General features: G+C 49.7%; 1 protein-coding gene across 4 annotated transcripts; it reads left to right on the top strand.

The window, feature by feature from the left end:
• The first annotated feature begins 403 nt into the window (after positions 1–403).
• On the top strand, positions 404–19,135 carry LOC118509524 (zinc finger protein 2). 4 transcript variants are annotated; one of them, XM_036050264.1, is made up of 8 exons: positions 404–505; positions 4,970–5,501; positions 5,591–7,377; positions 7,437–9,040; positions 9,143–9,337; positions 9,440–9,610; positions 13,145–17,574; positions 17,654–19,135. In XM_036050264.1, the coding sequence occupies exons 2-8, from the start codon at positions 5,310–5,312 to the stop codon at positions 17,963–17,965; spliced, it is 8,691 nt and encodes a 2,896-aa protein (XP_035906157.1). In that variant the 5' UTR covers positions 404–505; positions 4,970–5,309; the 3' UTR covers positions 17,966–19,135. The 4 variants fall into 4 exon arrangements, with proteins under 4 accessions (XP_035906157.1, XP_035906140.1, XP_035906130.1 ...); XM_036050247.1 differs by having other exon boundaries at positions 421–893; XM_036050237.1 differs by having other exon boundaries at positions 421–893; positions 4,154–5,501.
• Positions 19,136–20,859: the final 1,724 nt, after the last annotated feature.

Raw genomic sequence — 20,859 nt, 5'->3', positions numbered from 1 at the left:
TCCCAACAGTCACATGCAAAAAAAACCCAAATTGGAAATTCGAGTACCATGAAAGAGACAGGTATAGTGCGAGAAAGTGTGATGCGGTCTCGTTCGTGTCATGGGCAAAGGTTATTTAAAATGTCCGTTCTTGATCTCATTTTGAAAGGGTCTCATTCTAAATACATAGAAAAAAATGCAGTTTTTCCACAAAAACAATTATTACAAATTCTATTACAAAAATATTTTCTGCTGACATCGCACACGTCTTCCTGGTCCAATGCACCTCGTTTTTTTGTTTTTGTTAAATTTTCGTTAAATTTCGCAGCACCAACCTGCACGAAAAACCTGCTGCTGTTGCTGCTGCTCGAAAATCCTGCCGTAACTGCTCGAACGAGCAGACGGGTAATTTTCCGACACCCGAGCTGCTGAATGTCCCCCGTGCAAACTGTCCCGTGTAGAGAACGGAGCGACAGAACAGGCAAAGCAGCGTCGCAACTTCAACAACTTCGTTCGTTCGTTCAGCGTACGTTTCCGTTTTTATTTTCCTTCTATTGTTCCATTCTACCCCAAATTTGGCTTCGTGAACCCGTGAATTTTGCTCACCAATGGCCGTACGGTGGACGTGAAGGCCGGTTTTCGAGGCCTTGCCTGGCGAAGGAAAAGCGGCCCACCCGCGGAGCCTAGGTGTCCAAACGCACAGAATCGAACAGGGAACCTTCTTCCCCCTGGAAAATGGCCACTGCTACTACGGTTTGGATTTCGTCTTGCAATATTGTGTGTTTCGGTGGGCTAGGGTCCCACTTTTTTCGCAGCAGCAGTAGATCCAGCACCTAGTTCGTCACGGAGCTTCGCCACCACCACCATCAACACCCTCCCCGGGGAGGTGGTGTAGTCGTGTGCAGCACCGTTTGGTAAGCGTAAAGTGATTGTGTGTATGCCGTATGTGAATGTGTGTGTGTGTGTGTGTGTCTGTGTGTATCGTAAAGAGATGTGGAAAAGGGGGGCTTTACTGGAGAAGAAGAAGAAGAAGAAGTAGGAATCTCGTGTGTGGGTGGAGAGAAAAGAGAGTCCTCCAAATCCTCCCCCTGCGTCCTCCCATCTCTTCCTCTCTCGCCCCATCCCACCCACTGGGTGTGATTTACATTATTAGTTTTGATACCCCGTGCGTACGTGCATCATCTATGTTTGTGTTTGTTGTGTGAGCGGGCGCGCAAGTGTATGTGTGTGTGTGTACATTAGAAGGGAAGCATAAAAAGGAAATTAATCATAATTTTCACATTTCGCTTTGAAATGATGTACGAAAAGGGGGGAATAAGGCGTGGGGGAAAGAGGGAAACGGGGCGAGAGGAAGTAATTTTTCAACCCCCTCGCGCGCATCACCCATCGCTTCTCCCTTCCTCCCTCTCCAGGAACAGTTGAAAGAAGGCCCCCTTTCAGTATGTGTATATGTGCGCGCATGTGTGTGATGAAAAATTAAGTTATGATTAACAGGCATCATATCGCCCTTCGGTGAGAGTTATGCGCAATGGCCCGCAACCAAAAAGAAAGCATACCCCTCCGATACAACCCCCCGCTAAAGGAAACAGTTGCAGCGGGGGTGGATGGTGGGGGAGGTTAGTCCGGGAAAAACTTCCACCAGCCCTCGCATCACACCGCTGACCACCGAATCCGATCAATTCAATCGCCAGCAATCAAATGCAAAATCATCATTTGTGTGTGTGTTTGTGTGCGCGAGTGCGCGTGTGTGTATATGGCACGCTGCAACTTGCTATGTTGGGTGGGTGGTTTGAAGGGAGGTTTGATTTTAATGTCAACGCTAAACGCAATGAGCGACAATGAGAGAGCGAGATAGGCAGCTACTCTTCTCTGGGTCGCGATTGCACCGAGCATTACACACACACATTTATAAAGAGGTGTGCATTCACCCTCCTGCAAAATCCACCGCCAATATTGCCACCCAGAGCCACCCACCCACCCGCACAATAAAACATAACCTATCAAAAGTACGGCGCGTGCCTCAACGGTGAAGCGGATGCTGAATCTTTACCGAAAGGAAAGCGAAACGAGCCTTCTACTATCATCCTTATCACGCTTACCTACACGTAATGGTATGTGTGCGTTTGGTCTATTGTTCCCTATGCGCCCCCTTTTCCATAAGCACACAGCGCGAGCAACGAACTGTTCGGTTCGTCATCATCGCAACCACCATTACGACAAACACACTCGGACCGCCACACACACACACACTGTTTTGCGTCCGTCGTTTATGTGTGTGTGTGGCGAATGAACAATAGGGGGAGAGAAGAACAAGGCAAAAAAAAAAAACTGTCGCCTTTAAGGTGTGTGTTGGTGTACGGCGCAAGCTTCAACATGTTTTCTTATGTATTGCTGTGTTGTGATGACAACATGGCCTGGTTGCGTGGGTGTGTGTGTGTGTCTGTGTGTGGGAGTTGAAGCGGGAGGCGTTCGAGGGAGGTGGGTTTTTTTTATATGCTTTCTGAGTGGAACATAAAGCAGGGAGAGAAATGAAATTAACATAATTAAAAAGCAAAGAACTGGGGGTGAAACAGAAAGAAGGAAAAAAGAACCTTCAACCAGTCATAAGCGTCTTCTTTGTGAGGACGTGACGGATTTAATTTCCTATTCCGGATTCTTCCGTTTTTTTTACCTTTGCTTGTCTGCTTCATCCATCCAACTCGCTTGGTAGTTTTGCCTTGAGAGTTTGATATAAGCTTCAACTTTATCAACTGTGTTATTTATTTCTTCTTCAGTAAGGGCGAGGTTTCAGCCTGCCAATTTCTGGCTTTCTTGACTTGGTTGTACCCAGTGGTGCATTAGGTCCTTTGGATGTTCCTGGATTCCCTATCACATCGAATTTGCTTGAGAGGGCAGTGGTGGGGGAGAGGTGGAATTCTTTTTTGGAAGTTCAGATATATATTCTGTGACAATTTTGATATCACAGGTCTTTCCTTTCAACTTCCTCCAGCTATTTGAGACCCTTATATACTTGACTCCCCGCACGAGACCCCTAATAGGCCTATTTGATAAACTACAACTACCAAACAACCTCGAAAGGTCTCGGCATACCTTACTTCTCTGGCTTTCTGAGACTTGATTTTACTCTTCTTCTTCTTCTTCTTCTTTGGCCTAACGAACTCTTAGATCATGCCTGCTATTTCTGGCTTATTAGACTTAAAGATACGACTTAGTTGGATAGTCAGTCCTCAGACTGAGACTCAGCCACTTGATTTTACCCGAGGCTTCAGCCCTGCGTACGGGGAGTCGGTCTCTGGGTGGGATTCGAACACTGGTCATGCCGAGTAGTAAGACCAGCGCCCTGCTGTCGCCTTGTCCGCCGGATCGCCCAAAAGTGGATTACTATTCCGAATTCTCGTCGAAGCCACCGCTGATTCGTGCCCTTTTCTTAACTTTTTATGCTAAAATTATCAGAGTAAAAATATCGTAAAAATAAATTATTCGTACTCAAATGTGTGTTGGAGACTGTTTACCATCATCTTTATACGAGGACTATTGAACGAGGTCCTTCATACGAGCTCTCTTATATGATGCCCCCTTGTGTGAAGCTATTTGAGACTCATAATATGACTCCGCATGAACGAATTTTCGTAGGCAAAGCTCCTTATACGAGATCTATGAGGCCCCTTACACTAGGCTCCTAGTACGATACATTTAATAGGAGATCCCTATATACGAGACCCTTCATTAGAGGTCACCTAAACGAGGTTGGACGGGAATCACTAGATTGCACCTTGCTACATATGTAATATACAGCCACTTCCAGACATTCACAGGACTCGACTTACCGTCCATAAGCGGATTCGGTTGATTTAACTCTTGAGCTTAGCTCTGGTCCGCCATTATCAGCGTAAACCGGCAAGTGACTGTATTCTGATTTCTCTGAACTATGGGCTGGTGCGGGGTGTTTTTGCGCCATATTCGGGATATAAAATTATATATTTGAGGCAAAAATCAACAAAAACTGAATTGATTCCCTTTATTCATCCCCTTGCTTCCCGTTCAACAGCAATCCCACGATCCCCCAAACAAGTGCCCTTATCCTTCCCACATACATATATTTACATGAAAAACGTGATCTAACAAATTGTTTAACTAAACCATCTTCTCAACTATATAATCCCACAAATAACAGCATACACTGTATCACTTTATAGCTCTGCTAATGCGAAACGAAACAGAAACAAGCAAGCAAAAAAAAAGTTGGATTCTCTTGATACAAGCGTTTATTGCTATCTGTGTGTGTGTTTGTGTGTCTGCGCGCGTGCGATAAATAAATGTGTGCCCAAAAAATGCACCAAAACAAAGCGAATCTTTGTGTTACTTTTTTATTGTTCTACCTATTGTATGTATTTTGCCACATTATTTATATATACGTGTAGTTTTTTTTATTAATTGTTGTTTAAAAGTGATTTTTCCTTACGTTTTACTCAAATGACAAATGTTACTACTTTATTTATGAATTATGACGGATCGATGCCGTATTGTCAAAGTGTTGCTTTTTGTTTAGTAAAATTTTGTCTACATGTGTATTATATTAAAATTTTAAGTTAATTTTTATATTCAAATTTATTGAAAACAATCCACTTGTTCTACCTTTTCAAAGTGTGAAATTTTATCAAAATTATAACCAGCAATACTTATTTCAGGATTCTTTTTTGTTTTGTTTGCCATATACCCAACTCAAAGTGTCTTTTGAAATAAAATGTCTCCACTTACCGATGATAATATCACAAAACAGTGCATATAAATAAGACAGTGCAAAATACATATATGTCGAGTGCATCACACTCGTAATGATTTCATCTAGCGAAGAAAAAAAATGGATTCACTTGAACAAGCGTTATTGGTCGGTGCTGCTACAAGCATTAGTCAACCATCCTAACCGCCGAACATATTTTGGGGTGTGTATGTGCGTATGTGCACCCCGCCGACTTTCTTCCCATTTCAGGATATCCCTATTTAATGAAACGAACAAACTTAGTTATAATGAAATTACGCGAAAAATTACATTTTAAGATTTAAACTTTAGAAAAAGTTTTACAAAATTATAAACCTCGCATTATTTATAAATTACTATAATTATATCTTAATCATATATATATATATACATATATTGAACTATATACTATTAATAATAACGGAATCGCGCAACGGAGCTGGTAGAACTTTATACACGAAACAAAACACTACAACACTGCAACTGAACTTACACGCGCCCACAACCCATCTGTTTTACAATAAAACATTGTAAATCACACTACGCCAACAAAAAAACAAAACACACAAACATGACTTCTCGCAAACAGACAAAGTTCTCCACCAAAATTCAGTTCTACCTGAAGCACAGAGAGTCGCGCATACTGAAGCTGTGCAACGACACCATCGGCCCAGTGCCGAACGATTCACTGAGCAAAGCGATCTTCAGACTGTTGTCCAAGCCGGTAGACAATAAAGGCATTATACAACTTTTTGTCGACAAGGTAAGGCACCGCTCAAACTCCAGGACTCCGACCGATCCGACTGTTTCATTGACTTGTATTTGCTTGCTTTTTGTTTTCCGGTGTTTTAGGGCCACCAAGCTGCGCAATCGACTACCACGACTAACAGCAGCAGCAACATCAGCAACACTGTGAAGACCGCACTGCCAGAGTATCAGAAGGATGTGGAACGCTTCCATGGGCGCATCATCTGTAACGACAACACCTGCATCATCGACCCGGTCGCCTCTCCTAAGAACGACAGCAATTCGAATCCTCGCACACACTCCTTCCGAATTGTCTCGTTCAGCAAGGAGAGCGAAGCGGCCCGGGGTGGCGGTGCCGGTGGCAGTGACGCGTTCGCCGCCACCGACGATGAAACGATCGGTGGTGGGTCGGCCGAGCAGGAGCAGGCACAGAACCTCATCACCCGATCGCCCACGTCGCCATCGTCCGGTGGCGGCCCGGGCCCGGTTACTGCCACCAACGTCGTCCCGATGGCCGGTGGTTCGACCAGTAACCATAAGGCGATCCTGATGTGCTTCAGCTGCAAGCTCAGCTTCGGCACCTGCCGATCCTTTATAGCGCATGCCAAAATAGAGCACAGTCTCACACTGAACGACTACGAGCGGATGCTGCTGGAGAAGAACTACAGCAGTGCCATCATACAGACGAATGCTGAGAAGCAATTCTTTTTCTTGGTTCCTTTCGAAGAGAAATCTTCAGCCAATAGTAACAGTAGGAAACACGTCGAGAGCGATGAGAGATACAAGACCAATAGTAGTAATAGCGGTAGCAACAGCAGTAGCAGCAGTAGCAACAGCAACAGCAGCAGCAGTAGTATCAACAACAACAGCAACAATGGTGCTGCCAATGCGATCGGTACTGTCGGTAGCACGATCGGTAGCAACAGCATCCTAGGCAACAGTAACATCAATGGCAATCACAGCATCAGCAACAGCAGCGGTAGCAATGGTAACAACGTCAACAGCATTAGTAACAGCAGCAGCAGCAACACCACCACCACTGCGAACAATGGTATCCTCGGATTGCTTTCACAGCAACAGCTGCAATTACACCAGCAGCAGCAGCAGCAGCAGCAGCAGCAACAACACCAGCAACACCAGCAACAGCAGCAACATCAGCAGCAGCAACTACAGCAACAGCTACAGCAACACCACCTACAGCAGTCGGTCACCCATCCAGCGGACGCATTCCCGCCCGGTAGTATTGGGTTCGATGCCACCGGCAGCTTTCCGAAGCTGACCGCGAACAGTGCACTCCTGTACGAGATGGACAGCAAGCTGCAGCAAAGTTGGAAGCTCGCCGCGGAAAAGTATAGCAACGCGATGAACGAAAGTGCGGCGATTGCGGCTGCCGCCGCCGCCGCGGCCGCCGCTGCTGCCGCTGCCGCCGAAGGAGACAAAAAAGCGTCCGGTAACGGGGGCAATGGTGGTGGTGGCGTGGCCAGTGCTGCCGCCGCCGCCGTCAGTGGGAAGTTGTTGACCGATTTCCTAAACCAGCAGAAGATGCTTTCCTCGGTGGGTGAAAACCTGTACGGCAAGCAGAACAAGTTTCTCGAGCTGATCAGTTCGGCGGCAGACATGAAGCTGAACCCGCTGGCAGCGGCTGCGGTGGCGGCGGTAGCCTCCAACAAGGGCGCAGGACCGGGCGGGTTGGCTGACATGGGTGGCGTCGGTGGTGCTGGGGGCGGTGGTGGTGCGGGTGGTGTCGGTGTTGGTGGAGATTACCATCTGAAGAAGTATAGCCCGGTGGATCTGTACAAGCAGTTGATTGCGAACAACTTCCGGCCGGAAGCGATGGACGTCGGGGAGGAGTTGAAGAATGAACATCAGATCAGCGTGAAGAAGCTGGAACCGTGAGTGATTCGACTTTTTTTTTTACCGATCATTTTAATAATTTTTACTGCTGTTGTAGGGAACCATCGACTGCCTTCCGGAACAGCAACTTCAGCCCAAACATTTCGACACGCAACTCCTGCAAGACGCTCAAATGTCCGCAGTGCAACTGGCACTACAAGTACCAGGAAACGCTCGAGATACATATGCGTGAGAAGCATCCGGACGGGGAGACGGCCTGCAGCTACTGTCTCGCCGGGCAGGCCCACCCGCGGTTGGCACGGGGCGAATCGTACACCTGCGGATACAAGCCGTATCGGTGCGACATTTGCAACTATTCCACCACCACGAAGGGCAACCTCTCGATTCACATGCAGAGTGACAAGCATCTGAACAACATGCAGGACCTGAACGGCATGATGAACAAAAGCAATCAGAACTTTCTTAACCTCGCGACACTGCAGGCGAACGAGAAGGTGGTGAACAGCTCGCGCAATCAGTATATGGCGGCGGCCGCCGTAGCTGCCGCCAGTGCCCCACTATCCTCGATGGCGGGCAAGCTCGGTGGCGGCGGTGGCGGCGGCGGCAGTGGAGGTATTGCTGGTGGCGGCGTTGGTGGTGGTGTTAATGCCCAGTCGAAGGATGCCGGTCCGGTAGGGTATGAGACCGGTGGGCGGCCCAAGTCCTTCTTCAAGTGTGACATCTGCAACTACGACACGAACATTGCGCGCAACCTGCGCATACACATGACGAGCGAAAAACATATCAGCAACCTGAACTCGTTCCAGTCCAGCTTCAATCAGCTTAAAAGCCTGCAAAGCCTGCAGCAACAGTCGCAGCAACAGTCGCAGGACAGCCTCGACTATCTGAGCGCAATCAATCTGAACACGCTGAAGGAAGACTCGCCGATGGCCCGGGTGGATGAGTATACGGCGGCGGCCGCAGCAGCTGCTGCAGTTGCGGCGGCAACCGCCAATGCCGGTGCCAGTGCCGGTAATAACAGTACCAGCAGTGGCAGCAACAGCAGCCTGAAGCCACTGTCGATGCCCTCGTCACCGTTCGGTGCACCGCTCGAGACGGCTACGCCCGATTCGCTGTTCCTGAATCAACCCTCGCCATTTAGTGGGGCCAGCGAACCGGGCACCGAGCGGGATTACCATCATCATCAGCTGGATGAGGACAAGAATCCGCTGCACTTCGATCCACCGATACGGCTGTCGCTGGATCCGTCGACCTACTACAGCTGTCTCGTATGTGCGGACTTTGAGACGAACAATCTCGAGGAGCTGAAGAAGCACGTGCTGAAGGACCGAGCCAGCAGCGCAATGGATACGATCCTGCTCGCCGGTCAGGAGTGTTTGCTCTGCGGGCAGAAAGCACACGACCGGTCCGAGCTGGAACGGCATCTGAAGGCGGACCACCATCTGAGGCGGCTCGAGCTGATGATCCATCTGCTGGAAGGGCGTGACAAGAGCGCGTCCAAATTGCGCCAGTTCGTCGGGCAGGAGCTGTACAAGAAGCTGCAGCTGATATTCCCGTTGGCGGAGGAACCGAAATTTCCGTACGATGAGATGCCAAGCGTCAGTGAAATTTCGCGCTCTCCGCTAATGCTACTGCTCGAGCCGAAAACCGAATTGATCGAGCGGGACTTTGGTGCCGGTGCGAACGGTATCGACAGTGAACGTAAGTTGAGCACAACCCTATCCATGGTGGTCTGCCGTCACCGTCCGTACATGGATCTGATTTTCATCGTCTGTATTCTTATCTCGTCCACCTCACCCACAGCATCATCGTCCTCCTCGTGTCCGGACAATGTGCAGCTCAAGTGTAACTGTTGCAACTTCTACACCACCTCGCTGGAGAAGATCGGCATCCACAGCCTGTCCGAGAAGCACATCTTCCGGCGCATCTGCTTCGACTATCTGCTGCTCATCTCGAGCGAAAAATCCACCCTGGCGAACGTAGGCGTGAAGAGTGAAGGCAAGTGTGAACTAGCCGAGCGGTTGCTGCTCGCCCATCAACATCAACCCCCGACAGATCACAGCTCACGTGTCTTGTTGATGCAAATGATGCTACTTGCAGATGGAGCAAAGCAGCAGCCGAAAGCAAACCAGCTGATGCTGACCTGCGTGCCCTGCTGCTTCAAGACGGACCACATCTACTACATGATACACCATCTCAAGAAGAGCTGCAAGGTGGAGCAAAACATCAACCTGCTCGGATTACGCAACATCTTCAAGCTAACAGCTAAAGGTAGGTGCTCATCTCGCATACCACTCCAGACGCTCTCGCTGGCGATCGACTTGCTTAAATCAACTTCTAAAATGGCCACCCATTATGCAGTAGTATGCGCCTTGCCAGGCCAGCTCAGTCAATCATTCCACACACGGAAACCGATTACTGCTCGAAATCTGCTGGATCTCTCCCTCTTTCTCTCTTGATGCTTGATTTAATTGTATCGTTGCGTTGGCTGCTGTCTCACTCGCCCTAACGGTGCGTTTACAGCTTTTCAGGTGCGTGCCAGTTATGGGTGTGTGTGCGTAACGGAAATGGACATGACTCTTAATTTATTGTCACCTCGCTTCTGACGGTTGCTTCTCTTTACGCGCACGGTAGAGACATTTATGAGAATAACTTCATGCTTTTCTGACTGTTCGCTACGCTACTGCCGGTAACTGGTTTTATTGTTGCCTTCGCTTCTGCTGGCTGGAAACCATTTATCATTCCGTGGGATATGCTTTTTTTGAATGTGGGGTTTTTAGATGTTAAAACCGTGATGCTATTGCAATTCGGAAATCTTTATCTACATTTATTCTACGTTTTATCTGTTTACTTTATTATTTACAATTCTTAATTTCTTTGACGTCCCAAAGAAGGGCTCTACAGCGTCGCTAGGCCTCGGCATGCCATTACAGAAACTCCACGACTTGATTATACTGAGGTAGAGAGACTGGATTTGATATCCGGTGTGAAGACCGGCTCACCCTTGAACATAATTTCCTAGAGTCTTATGGAGTCTCTGCTAGAGTCCTAGCGTTGAAGAAATTGAACTTCAATAGCGTAAATAGTTTTCAAGCTTGGAATATCTTTAACCCATCTATATGCCCTATATGTATAATGACTCATCGGCGAATGGCATAAAAAAGGTTCTCAAATAGATAAAGAGACATCCACATTAGGCTGCAGACATGGGAGTATCAAGGAGCCAGACGAGGCAGAAATTCCAGACCGCCCCGGGGCCCCATGAATAAGCAACGCTACACCACCTTTTCAATTGAAGGTACGAATAATAGAGCGAAGCATAAAAAAAATGGCTGAGGCGGAAAAGGGATCCGCTTTCCACGCGGGTTCGCCAGCACTGCCTGCCGGTGTTCTGGAGGTTCTCGATCGTGTGCGAGACAACGGAAGCAAGATAGCATGTGCAACAGAGACGGCACACCCGCCCTGGCTCACTTTTCCATCCGGCGGGGCAGCACCTTCGTTAAGCCGGTTTTGCTCGACTTTTGTTATTTGTTCAGCATTTTATGATTTTCTTATTTTCTTGTGTGCGCGCCGTTCTCTCGGTCAATAGGTGCGCGCTCTGTCCCGCTTGCACATCCTTCGCTAGTTGCCCGATGGGTCACTACTTATGCTGTACCGTGCGCGCCGTTTGCGTGTAAATATGGCGAGTGTAGAGATGGGTGTGTGTGTGTGTGCGCATTGCCTCTTTACAAAACTTCGATCACCCTTATATCTTTGGTTTTTTTTTTGGCTGATGTATTCATCCCTCTCGAGAGGCCCTACCCAAGAGGGGTTAGAATTGGTTTCCGACTCGCGCTCTCTCTCGCTCTCTCTCGCTCTCTCACCATCAATATGGTCAGGGCAGGAGCGGGGTGGTAAAGGTAGGCTTCGGGAAGCGCAGGGCGAAGGCACACATTATATTGATACAAAACCAACCATGGTACACGGTGTTTGTAGGGTTCGGAGTTCTCGTTGCTTTTTTGTGTGTGCGTTTTTTGTTGTTATTGTTGTTGTTGGTAACTGCTGCCGAGGTTAGGGATATGCTGAGGGACCCCGAACCCAAGGGCCGGTATCTTCCTCTTGTCCCTTCAGTTTCCATTTGGCCATCCGCCCGTCAGGATATATCGGAGTCGGTGACGTGAAGAACCGCGCGCGTATTAATCACAGTGCACCCGGGCCAGTTCGATCGCCAGAGCAGTGTAGTATCGTGGTGACTTCTTGGTTGTAGCTTTGCTGCTTGATGCAACTACCGGTAGAACCGTCGTGGACAGTACCTGGTGTGTGATAGTGGTGCGCGATGCGTTACGATTTCAACGCGTTATGTACGTATGCTTTCGAAGTACAGCTGTATGTTAGGAACTTGGAGATAGAATTGCTCAAAAATCCAGCCACAATCCATCATCAAGGAACTTCAATCAGCGTCAAGAAATATCCGGGTTCTGCAGTAGTTCCCGGGCCACGAACTGCGCAGTACGTGAAGCTGGCGCGCGTAAACAAAAGCGTGAATACGCAGCGGAAACAACGCGCTTACGCATATTACACACGGTTGCGGACGCACCTCCATGTACCTTCGCTTCCCAAAACAGGAGCACACGCGTACCTGGAAGTCCTCCATTACCGCGTGCGTACTGCGGTGTTTGAACAGCTTGGTCGCGCACTGCACGCACACAGACATATGTGTATGAGCGGTGAAGCTTGAAGCGTCCCTCGCGCTCGTGCTGGTACCACGGCTCCGTCCGGCCGAGAAAGGGAACGGCGAACTGTGGTGGAAGGTGGAAGTGTGAAGTGTGGATATGTATTTATGCTGCCCTGCTCTTCCTTCCCATTCGGTTTGCGAACCTCACCAGGAAAGCAACATGAATCCCATTCAAACATTCACGTATGGTATGCGTTGGTTCTGCGTGTATGTGTATGCCTGGTTGGTGTGAAGGAAATGATGAATTTTATTGCTCAGCGTTAATAACTTAAATCCCCTCTCATAAATGGGGACGACATCAGGCTGTGTCCGAGAAGATTTCACGCTTCAATCACAGACAGCGAGCGTGGTTGGTTCCGAGAGCGATATACATAAATACATGTATATGGGTCTCAGCTTAATGGTGGTACATTAAAGGGGTTCCTTCTTCTTTTTTTTATTGGAAGAAGATTTATTTCCGATGGGGACCATTCGTTTTTTTTACTTCTTTTTCGCCTCGGGAAACGAGAGACCACATACAGAGGGGGTATATGACATTCAATCATCATCACCCAGTGGTTGCAATCCTGTCAAAAGGGGCTTCAAGAGGGATGTATGCCGAGACGGATAGGTATCGGGTTTCTAGATCTTTCCCAGCAGCTTTGATGATTCGTACTTTATTCTGAGTTTTGTTAAACAAAAATATAATTACACGAAGTTACTGAAGACAAAGCTCTACGTTAGATACGTCCATTTTGGTTCTATATCATAACCTAGAATTCTTCTAGCTCATTACCAAGAATATCCCTTCTTAAAGTCGTCCTGGTGCTTCTAACAGATGATTATTCCAACAGTACGTTACTTCACGGTCCTAGTAATAGCGATTTTAAATATTTTCTCAATGGTATCTGAAGAAGTCCAAATAACGAGAACGCCTTCAATTGCCTGCATCACACCCCCTCCCTGATGGGGATGTGTATTTGATTTATGATGTGTTGTTCATGTGACACACGGACGTCAAACACCATAAAACTTACCGCCATAAACATTAAGAGCTTCTCCTTTCGTTTTTTTCTTTTCTTCTCGATCTCTCTCACCCGCATGCTTCGTAGGTTTGGACGCCCAAGATGCAATGGATACGGGCGATAATGGGCTGTGCAGCATACTGCAGGAGAAGAAGATGTGGAACGGCGAGAACGCGAGCAACCGCCAGGCAACCGGTGGCTGCAAGGATCGCTGTCTCGTCTGCAGCGTGTGCAACAAGTTCTCCTCGAAGAAGGTGAACGTCATGCAACACCTGCTGGCCAACCATAATGCGGGCAACGAGCTGCTCGGTGGTGCCGAGCTGTCACCGAACGTGCCCTCGCTGTCCCGCAAACCGTTCGACTATCTGCGAACGCTGGCGGAGGCTCGCTGTGCCCAGAACTTGCGCCTGATCGAGAAGGTTACGTTTATGAGCGATTCGTTCGCATTGAAGGAAAACTGTAACGATCTGAAGCACGGCAATCTGGCGGAGATGTTGGAGCAGTATGCGACCCGCCAGGATGCGACCGATGCGAGCTTCCCTGCCCGTTCGCCTACGCTGGAGAAGCAGCAGCAACAACATTCGCCGACCCTGTCCTGTCCACTGTGTGCGGAAACGTTCCTCGATCAGGCAACGGTAGAGACGCACGTGCTGCGCGTCCACAACATCAAGATGGACGGGCTGAACCGGTTGCTGAAGCTGGTCGATACCTCGCAATTTTTGAAAACGACCACCAACAACGGCAAACAGCAACCGGTCAGCAATAGTAGCAGCCCGGTGGAGAAGCCAGGGTCGCCCCATTCGCCGACCGGCAAGGAGGGTTCGGTGTCGCCGGGCGTACCGAGCATCCGGTGCTCGTACTGCAAGGCACCGTTCGACACGATGGTCGACCTGAAGATACACTGCAACGAGAGTAGCCACTTCCGGCGCAGTGCCGACTCGGATGATCTGGCCTGCTTCCTGCACGACTGCAAGGACGCGTTCGACAACCTGGCCGACCTGAACCAACACTTCAAGGCGAGCCATCTGAATTTTCTCATCTCGGAGCACCACACGTACCGGTACCGGTGCAAGCAGTGCCCGTTCGCGTTCAAAACGCACGAAAAGCTTAGCCGCCATCTGTTCTACCATTCGCTGCGCGAGTCGACGAAGTGTTTCTACTGCGATCATCACTTCAAGAACATCCACTCGCTGACGGCACACATCGCGGAGAAGCATCCGCAGGAGGCGCTCCAGTCCGGCAAGCCATCACCGCCGGGCATTGCGTCGCCGGACGCTTCCATACTCTTCTTCAAGGATCTCAAGCGCAAGATGCTCAACAATCAACAGCAGCAGCAGCAGCAACGGAACGGGCTGAGCCCACGTTCGGATCGTTCCGGTGGTGGGCGGGATGCGCGCGATAGCATCGACGAGGATCGGTTGAGCGAAAAGTCCGTCAGCTCTAAGAGCAGCAGCTTCTACTACGACAAAAGCCTCGACGGTAGTGGTACGTCCGATGGACGCTACACCTGCACCGACTGTCAGTTTACGTTTACGGATTCGGGTGCGCTCGAGCGCCATCTTGCCACCGCCTGTCACATGCCGCGTGACGACAAAGCGTCGCCCGACTCGTTGGCTGCCTCGCTGATGTCTTCCCTCGCCAAGCATCATCAGCAGCAGCAACAACAACAGCAGCAGCAGCAAACGGTCCACCAACAACAGCAGCAACCGTCCGCACATCAGCAACCGCTGACGGGATCATCCGCCACCCAGATGAGCTCGCTGTTCTACGACATCAAGTCGGAAAAGTTCACCAACCCGAACCGACCGTTCAAGTGTACGATCTGCATGGAAAGCTTCACGCAGAAGAACATCCTGCTCGTGCACTACAACAGTGTGTCGCATCTGAACAAGCTGAAGAAGCTGAAGGCGGAGAAAGGATTTGCGCAGATGTTTACCGGTTCGTTGCTCGGTACGGACATCGGTGCTGCGACGGACGGATGTACGGACAGGGGCAAGAATTCACCCTCACCAACGGTACCGTTCGGCGAGAAGGCAGTCACGCCCTTCTCGATGCCTTCGTTCACCGAAGGTTGTGGTGGCGGTACCGGCGGTGGCACTGGTGGAGGGGAGAAGCGTAAGGAGGTCGGTGATGAGAAGGAGTCAGCGCGCAAGAAGTTCAAGTGTGACATCTGCAATGTGGCGTACACGCAGGGCAGTACACTAGACATCCATATGCGCAGTGTGCTCCATCAGACGCGTGCCTGCCGTATGCAGGAGCGCAGTCTGTTTTCTGGTCAATCGAACACACCACAGCAACAGCAGCAGCAACAGGCTCAGCAACCATCACCGCAGGGTGGTGAAAGCAAGAAGAAGAGTGAGTTCCCACTCATCCACCCAATACCCGAGAGTCACGATCAGTCGCCGAACATGCTGGATGAGGTATCGATGCGCAAGCTCAAGTCCCCGTCCGAGCAAGCCCAACAACAGCAGCATCAGCAACAACAGCTTCAACAACAGCAACAGCAGCAAGCACTCGGACCACTGTTCTGTGGTGTGCCGGTTGGTGGACCCGATAAGCCGGACCTTGCAGTCTGTGAATGTTGTTACCAGGTGTTCCCGGGTAAGCTGATGCTCGAGACGCACCTCGAGCTTAGCCCGGAGTGTTTGGCACATCGCAAGAAGTTGCTCGATACCGCCACCGGTCTACCGGACGCGAGTGGACCGCTAGGTTTCCCCACCGATGGTGGCTTCCAGCAGCACCATCAGGCTCTCAGCGAACTGGCAAAGGTGAACGCACTGACTGGAGGCTTCGATCTGGGTGCACCGGGCGATGCGGCCGCATTGCTTGGCGCGAAAAGTCTCGTCCCGGCAATGGATCCGGCTGCTACGGCCGCGGCAGCAGCTGCCGCTGCCAACCTGATGGATCCGAGCTTCCTGAAGAACGCGTCACTGCTCCAGTTCGCTGCGAGCGATCCGACCAACAAGCTCAACCCGAACGCACTGAACGTGCTCAACTTTATGCATTTTCACCATCTGATGTCACTCAGCTATCTGAACCTTGCGCCCCAGCTCAGCTTCGGTGGTGTACCGCCAAAGGTCGGTGGAGATCCGAACAAACCGGACAATGCACCCGGCGGTGGAGGCCTCGGCGATCCGACCGGCAAAGGTGGTAAGACAGGGTCCGGTGCATCCGTCGTACTGCCACCGGTCAGCCTGAACGGGAAGCCACTCGATTTGAACCTACTGCCGCACGGGCTCGATCCGAAGCTGGCCGCTCAATCACCCCAACAGCAAGCGCTCGGGCAGCAACAGCAGCAGCAGCAGCAACAGCAACCCTGCACCCAGAAGCGTGCCCGTACACGCATCACCGACGAGCAGCTACGTATCCTTCGCTCCCACTTCGACATCAACAACTCACCGAGCGAGGAAAGCATCCAGGAGATGTCACTGAAGGCGAACCTTCCGCAGAAGGTCGTAAAGCACTGGTTCCGCAACACACTGTTCAAGGAGCGGCAGCGCAACAAGGACAGCCCGTACAACTTCAGCATCCCACCGTCGACGAAGCTGAACGTGGAGGAGTACGAGCGTACCGGTGAGGCGAAGGTGACCGACCTAGAAACGTCGTTCAAGTCAGCCGAAGTGGGTGGTTCACTGTCGCAGGATAATTCCTGCTCGCAGAGTTCCACCGACATGAGCAAAGCACTGAACGAAGCGATGAAGCAAAACCTGTCCAAATCGTTGCTGGAATCACTGAGCAAGCATCAGTCCGCAACCGGGCAGGATTTGGTTGGTGCGGCCGCTGCCTTCCACCTGAACAAGAGCCTCTTCCCCGACACCTTCGGAGGAGGCGGTGCGGGTGGTGGTGGCGGTGTTGTTGGAGGACCGGATTTTTCCGGCCCTGATGGTGTTGGATCGGTGTCGGACTACTTTCAACGGGCGGCAGCCGATGCGGTAGCACTTGGGGCAGCTGTTCCCGGCTCTGTCGGAGGACCGCTCTCGCTGAGCATGGGCGGTACCGGTGGTGCAGGAGTAGTGGGCGGTGGCAATGGAGGATCGCTCTTGAGTGGAAATGGTGGCGGAGGCGGTAACGGTGGTGGAGGTGGTGGCAGTGTCGGTGGCAAGAAGAAGAAGATCAAGTCCGAATCGTCGAACGACAGTCCGACGCCGGCCGACCTGCAACTCGACTCATCCAACTCCAGCCCGATGCCGATGCGTCCGCCGAGCGCCATCTCGCTGAAGAAGCACATGGCCACACCGCCATCGCTAGTGGTAGGCGAGGAGATGAAGATCCCGAGTCCAATCGAGAGCCCCGTCATCTCGCCACCCGGCTCGATGGGTTTGCATGCGCTGCCGCCCCAAACACAGCCGATCACCTGCTCGAACGGCAAACGGGCCAACCGTACACGGTTCACCGACTATCAGATCAAGGTGCTGCAGGAATTCTTCGAAAACAACTCGTACCCGAAGGATAGTGACCTGGAGTATCTGAGCAAGCTGCTGATGCTCTCGCCCCGTGTTATCGTCGTATGGTTCCAGGTATGTATTGGACGTCCGATGAGCTTTATGGGCCATCCAGAAAACTAATTTGCCTACGTACCCTCTACCCGCACCACAGAACGCTCGCCAGAAGCAGCGCAAAATTTACGAAAACCAACCGAACCCAACGTTCGAGTCGGACGAGAAGAAGGCCATCAACATCAACTACACCTGCAAGAAGTGTAACCTCGTGTTCCAGCGCTACTACGAGCTGATACGCCATCAGAAGAACCACTGCTTCAAGGAGGAGAGCAACAAACGTTCCGCCAAAGCGCAGCTGGCCGCGGCCCAGATCGCACACTCGTTTACCAGCGGCAGCGAGGATTCGGACTCGAGCCTCGACGTGAGCCGGCGCGAATTTCAACCGCGCGAAAACGACTGCCCTTTCTAGGAGCCGTGGGGCGGCTGGAGGGCACCAGCTAGTATGCAACACTAACACTAACGGCCCAGCCCTAGAGCCTCCCCCTGCAGCACCCCTTCCATCCCGCCGCATCCTTTCCGTCGACCCCATTACACCGCCCGTGACAACCGGGTAGAGGGTGGGGTGGGGCGGTGGTAGTGGGTGGGTTAAAATTGCTTCCAAATATTCCTTCAGCGACCCTGTAACTCCTCCCCATCCCATCCACACACACACACACACACACATTCCTTCTCGTTGAGAAAAAGAAACAAACACCTCGCACCTCTCATGACGGTGTGGCGTTAGTTTTAGACACTTTTTACATTCCAACTAGTTTTCCTTTTTGATTTTTGCTTCGTATCTTTTTGCTAAGTTTTACCTCTTTTGTTCGTCGCCACACTGATTGAGAAATTTGTTTTTTCTCTTACTTTTACTTTTTTAGTTCAGTTTTTAGAAGACTTTTTCTTCATTTGTTCTTGTTTTGTTTTATTGTCTACGCTTTTACGCTTTATCGGGTTAATCATGGTCATTCGTAGCAAAACTTTGTTAAACCCTTAAGTGAAAGAAAACGACATTCCATAAACCTTCCCCCTACTACTCCTTTCCCCCCCCCCCCCTCCTTCTCGACCGGTCTCCTCCCCGTCCATGCGGACCAGGGACCGGCAATCGCCATTGAAGCATCTCGCATCGTTTCAAAATAATCGATTGATGTGTTAATTTCCTCGCCTTGAATTTGCTAGTGAAAATATCGTTATTATTGTTTTATTTTAATATTTTTTGTTTTAAATTATCGAAATTGATTTCGATATATCGAAGCAAAAAAAAAGAAGAAACAGATACAGCAAAGAAACATCGTTTAATTTATAGCGTGTGAACGGTCCAGAATCGTTTGACGCATTGAGATCTATTTTTTTTTGTATTAGCATCGTGTTTACTGCTGTAGGTTTTAAACTGCGTAACGTTTTCTTACATATAGAACTTTTTTTTTGTGTGTATTACTAAACAGAAAACTTGAGTTTAACAAAAAAAAAAATATTTGAAGACAATGAGTCGAAAATCCCCGCATCAAATGTAATGTGAAAGTTCCTAAAACAAAAGATCGCAAATATTAAGAATTTAGTTAGAAGAAGAAAAAAAACAGAGGAAACTAAGAAACAGAAACTGTGCGGTGTGTGTGCGCGTTTTGAGTTCTTCCGAAATTTTATTACGTTTAAGCTATCGATCGTGGGTATCAACATTAGGGACACGATTTTTATCCGATCTCTCTTGCATGGTTTGACTTCGTGGATGACATCGACATCATCGAACGGACTTCTGTGGTGGTGAGGGAAGCCCATAAAATTGGATTGATAATTTTCGTCGACCAGAGTACCAGATTGCAAAAAACAAAAAATCTTACCTGTCTGTCAGTTGGATCTTGGTACAATCGTAACTTCGAGTAACAACTTAAGCAGCCTACTACGTTCTCCATAAACTCCTACGATCCAGAAGATTTCGATCCTACAGATACGTCCGTCATATATTCTAGACTAAACTATCCTGCACTATCCTCACGGAGGACGCCAATCTGCATGTTCGTTTTCGGAGAATGAGAGTAAACCACAAGCTAGCAGAGCTATGCAGCGATAAAAATATCCTGACAGTCACTACCCCACCGGCCATAAAGACATCTCGGCCCGACAGATGGTCTATAGGAGTCGTATTTTCAGTCCTAGAAACTATCTATCGGCCCAAGATGTCGATATAGCCGGTAGGGTAAAGCCGAAAGGATACGATGGTTGGGGTACGGAACGAGGAAAACGCCAAACGCATGTTCCATCCGGAAGGTAATTGTCTGTAAGTCTGTGAACCAGTCATCTGGAGGAGTTGAATCTGCGATTTCTTAGAGGCATACGACCCTAAACCGAGTGTGCGGTAAACGGATTGGCGACCTGGCCATGTCTTGAAGACGGTCTCAGAAGAGCGAACCAAGACGATCAATATATTTGAAGGACTCTTGGATAAAGCTATAACTCAGCTTTACGAGCCAAGACAGTATTAGAGAATTGTCGCTACATGTGTCTTAATATTTTTGATTGATGAACTTCAATCTAATTTGTTCATGTTGAGAGTTATACAATTTATTAAATGGACAAATGTAGCTGTGATGGCTGCGATACGTTCGCTACGAGCAGCTAGAGGTGATATCGAGGACATCTAACTAGAAGCCCACGACCGCTATTAGCTTGTAGTAGATCCTGGTAAGAAAAAAAAGTTTGGTTGGTAAATCACGCCCAAAATCTATCTTCTTGTCTTGCTTTTAGGAAAATGGAAGATTCGAACAGGCATTCTTCTAATTGCGTTAAGAGTTACTGAAGCGGCACGATGCTGTGCATCCGCCTGCCGATATATGCTGTCAGCTGGCATTCAAACTGCCAGCCATCGTAGCAAGATGCGTTTGTGTGCATCTCATTCGTGTCATCGTACCGGCCTTTACCGCTCTCTCTCTCTCTTTCTCCCCGATGAGTCACACACATTGCCGCCAACCTGCGGGAAAGAGCAGGCAGACTCACAGCACTATCTCGTACAATCGTTCCTGCTCTCGCACACCCGCGAACCGTAATCAGAAGGGATTCGCGCATCCGTACACAAGGGGACGGGCAGTTGCAGAAGCTGAACCGACAGCAGGCACCGCGTTCTGGAGCTCACTGCATAAACGCCAGCCAGCGTGAATAGTGAGCGTGTGTAGAGTGCGACAGCAAACAACATAAAAAGGCGAACACACACACACAGCTTAAGAGCGCATCGCCCGTGTGTTTATTTGCGTGCTTGCACAATTACGTAGTGGTCGTCCTTGCCCGTGTTTCAGGTACCGAGTTCGGTTCGTGCGTGCTTCAAATTCACCA

This window comes from Anopheles stephensi, chromosome X (genome assembly GCF_013141755.1).
Source record: "Anopheles stephensi strain Indian chromosome X, UCI_ANSTEP_V1.0, whole genome shotgun sequence".
Classification (NCBI taxonomy): Eukaryota; Metazoa; Arthropoda; class Insecta; order Diptera; family Culicidae; genus Anopheles; species Anopheles stephensi.
The sequence above is the reverse complement of the archived record's forward strand: the minus strand, read 5'-3'. Positions and strand labels throughout refer to the sequence as shown.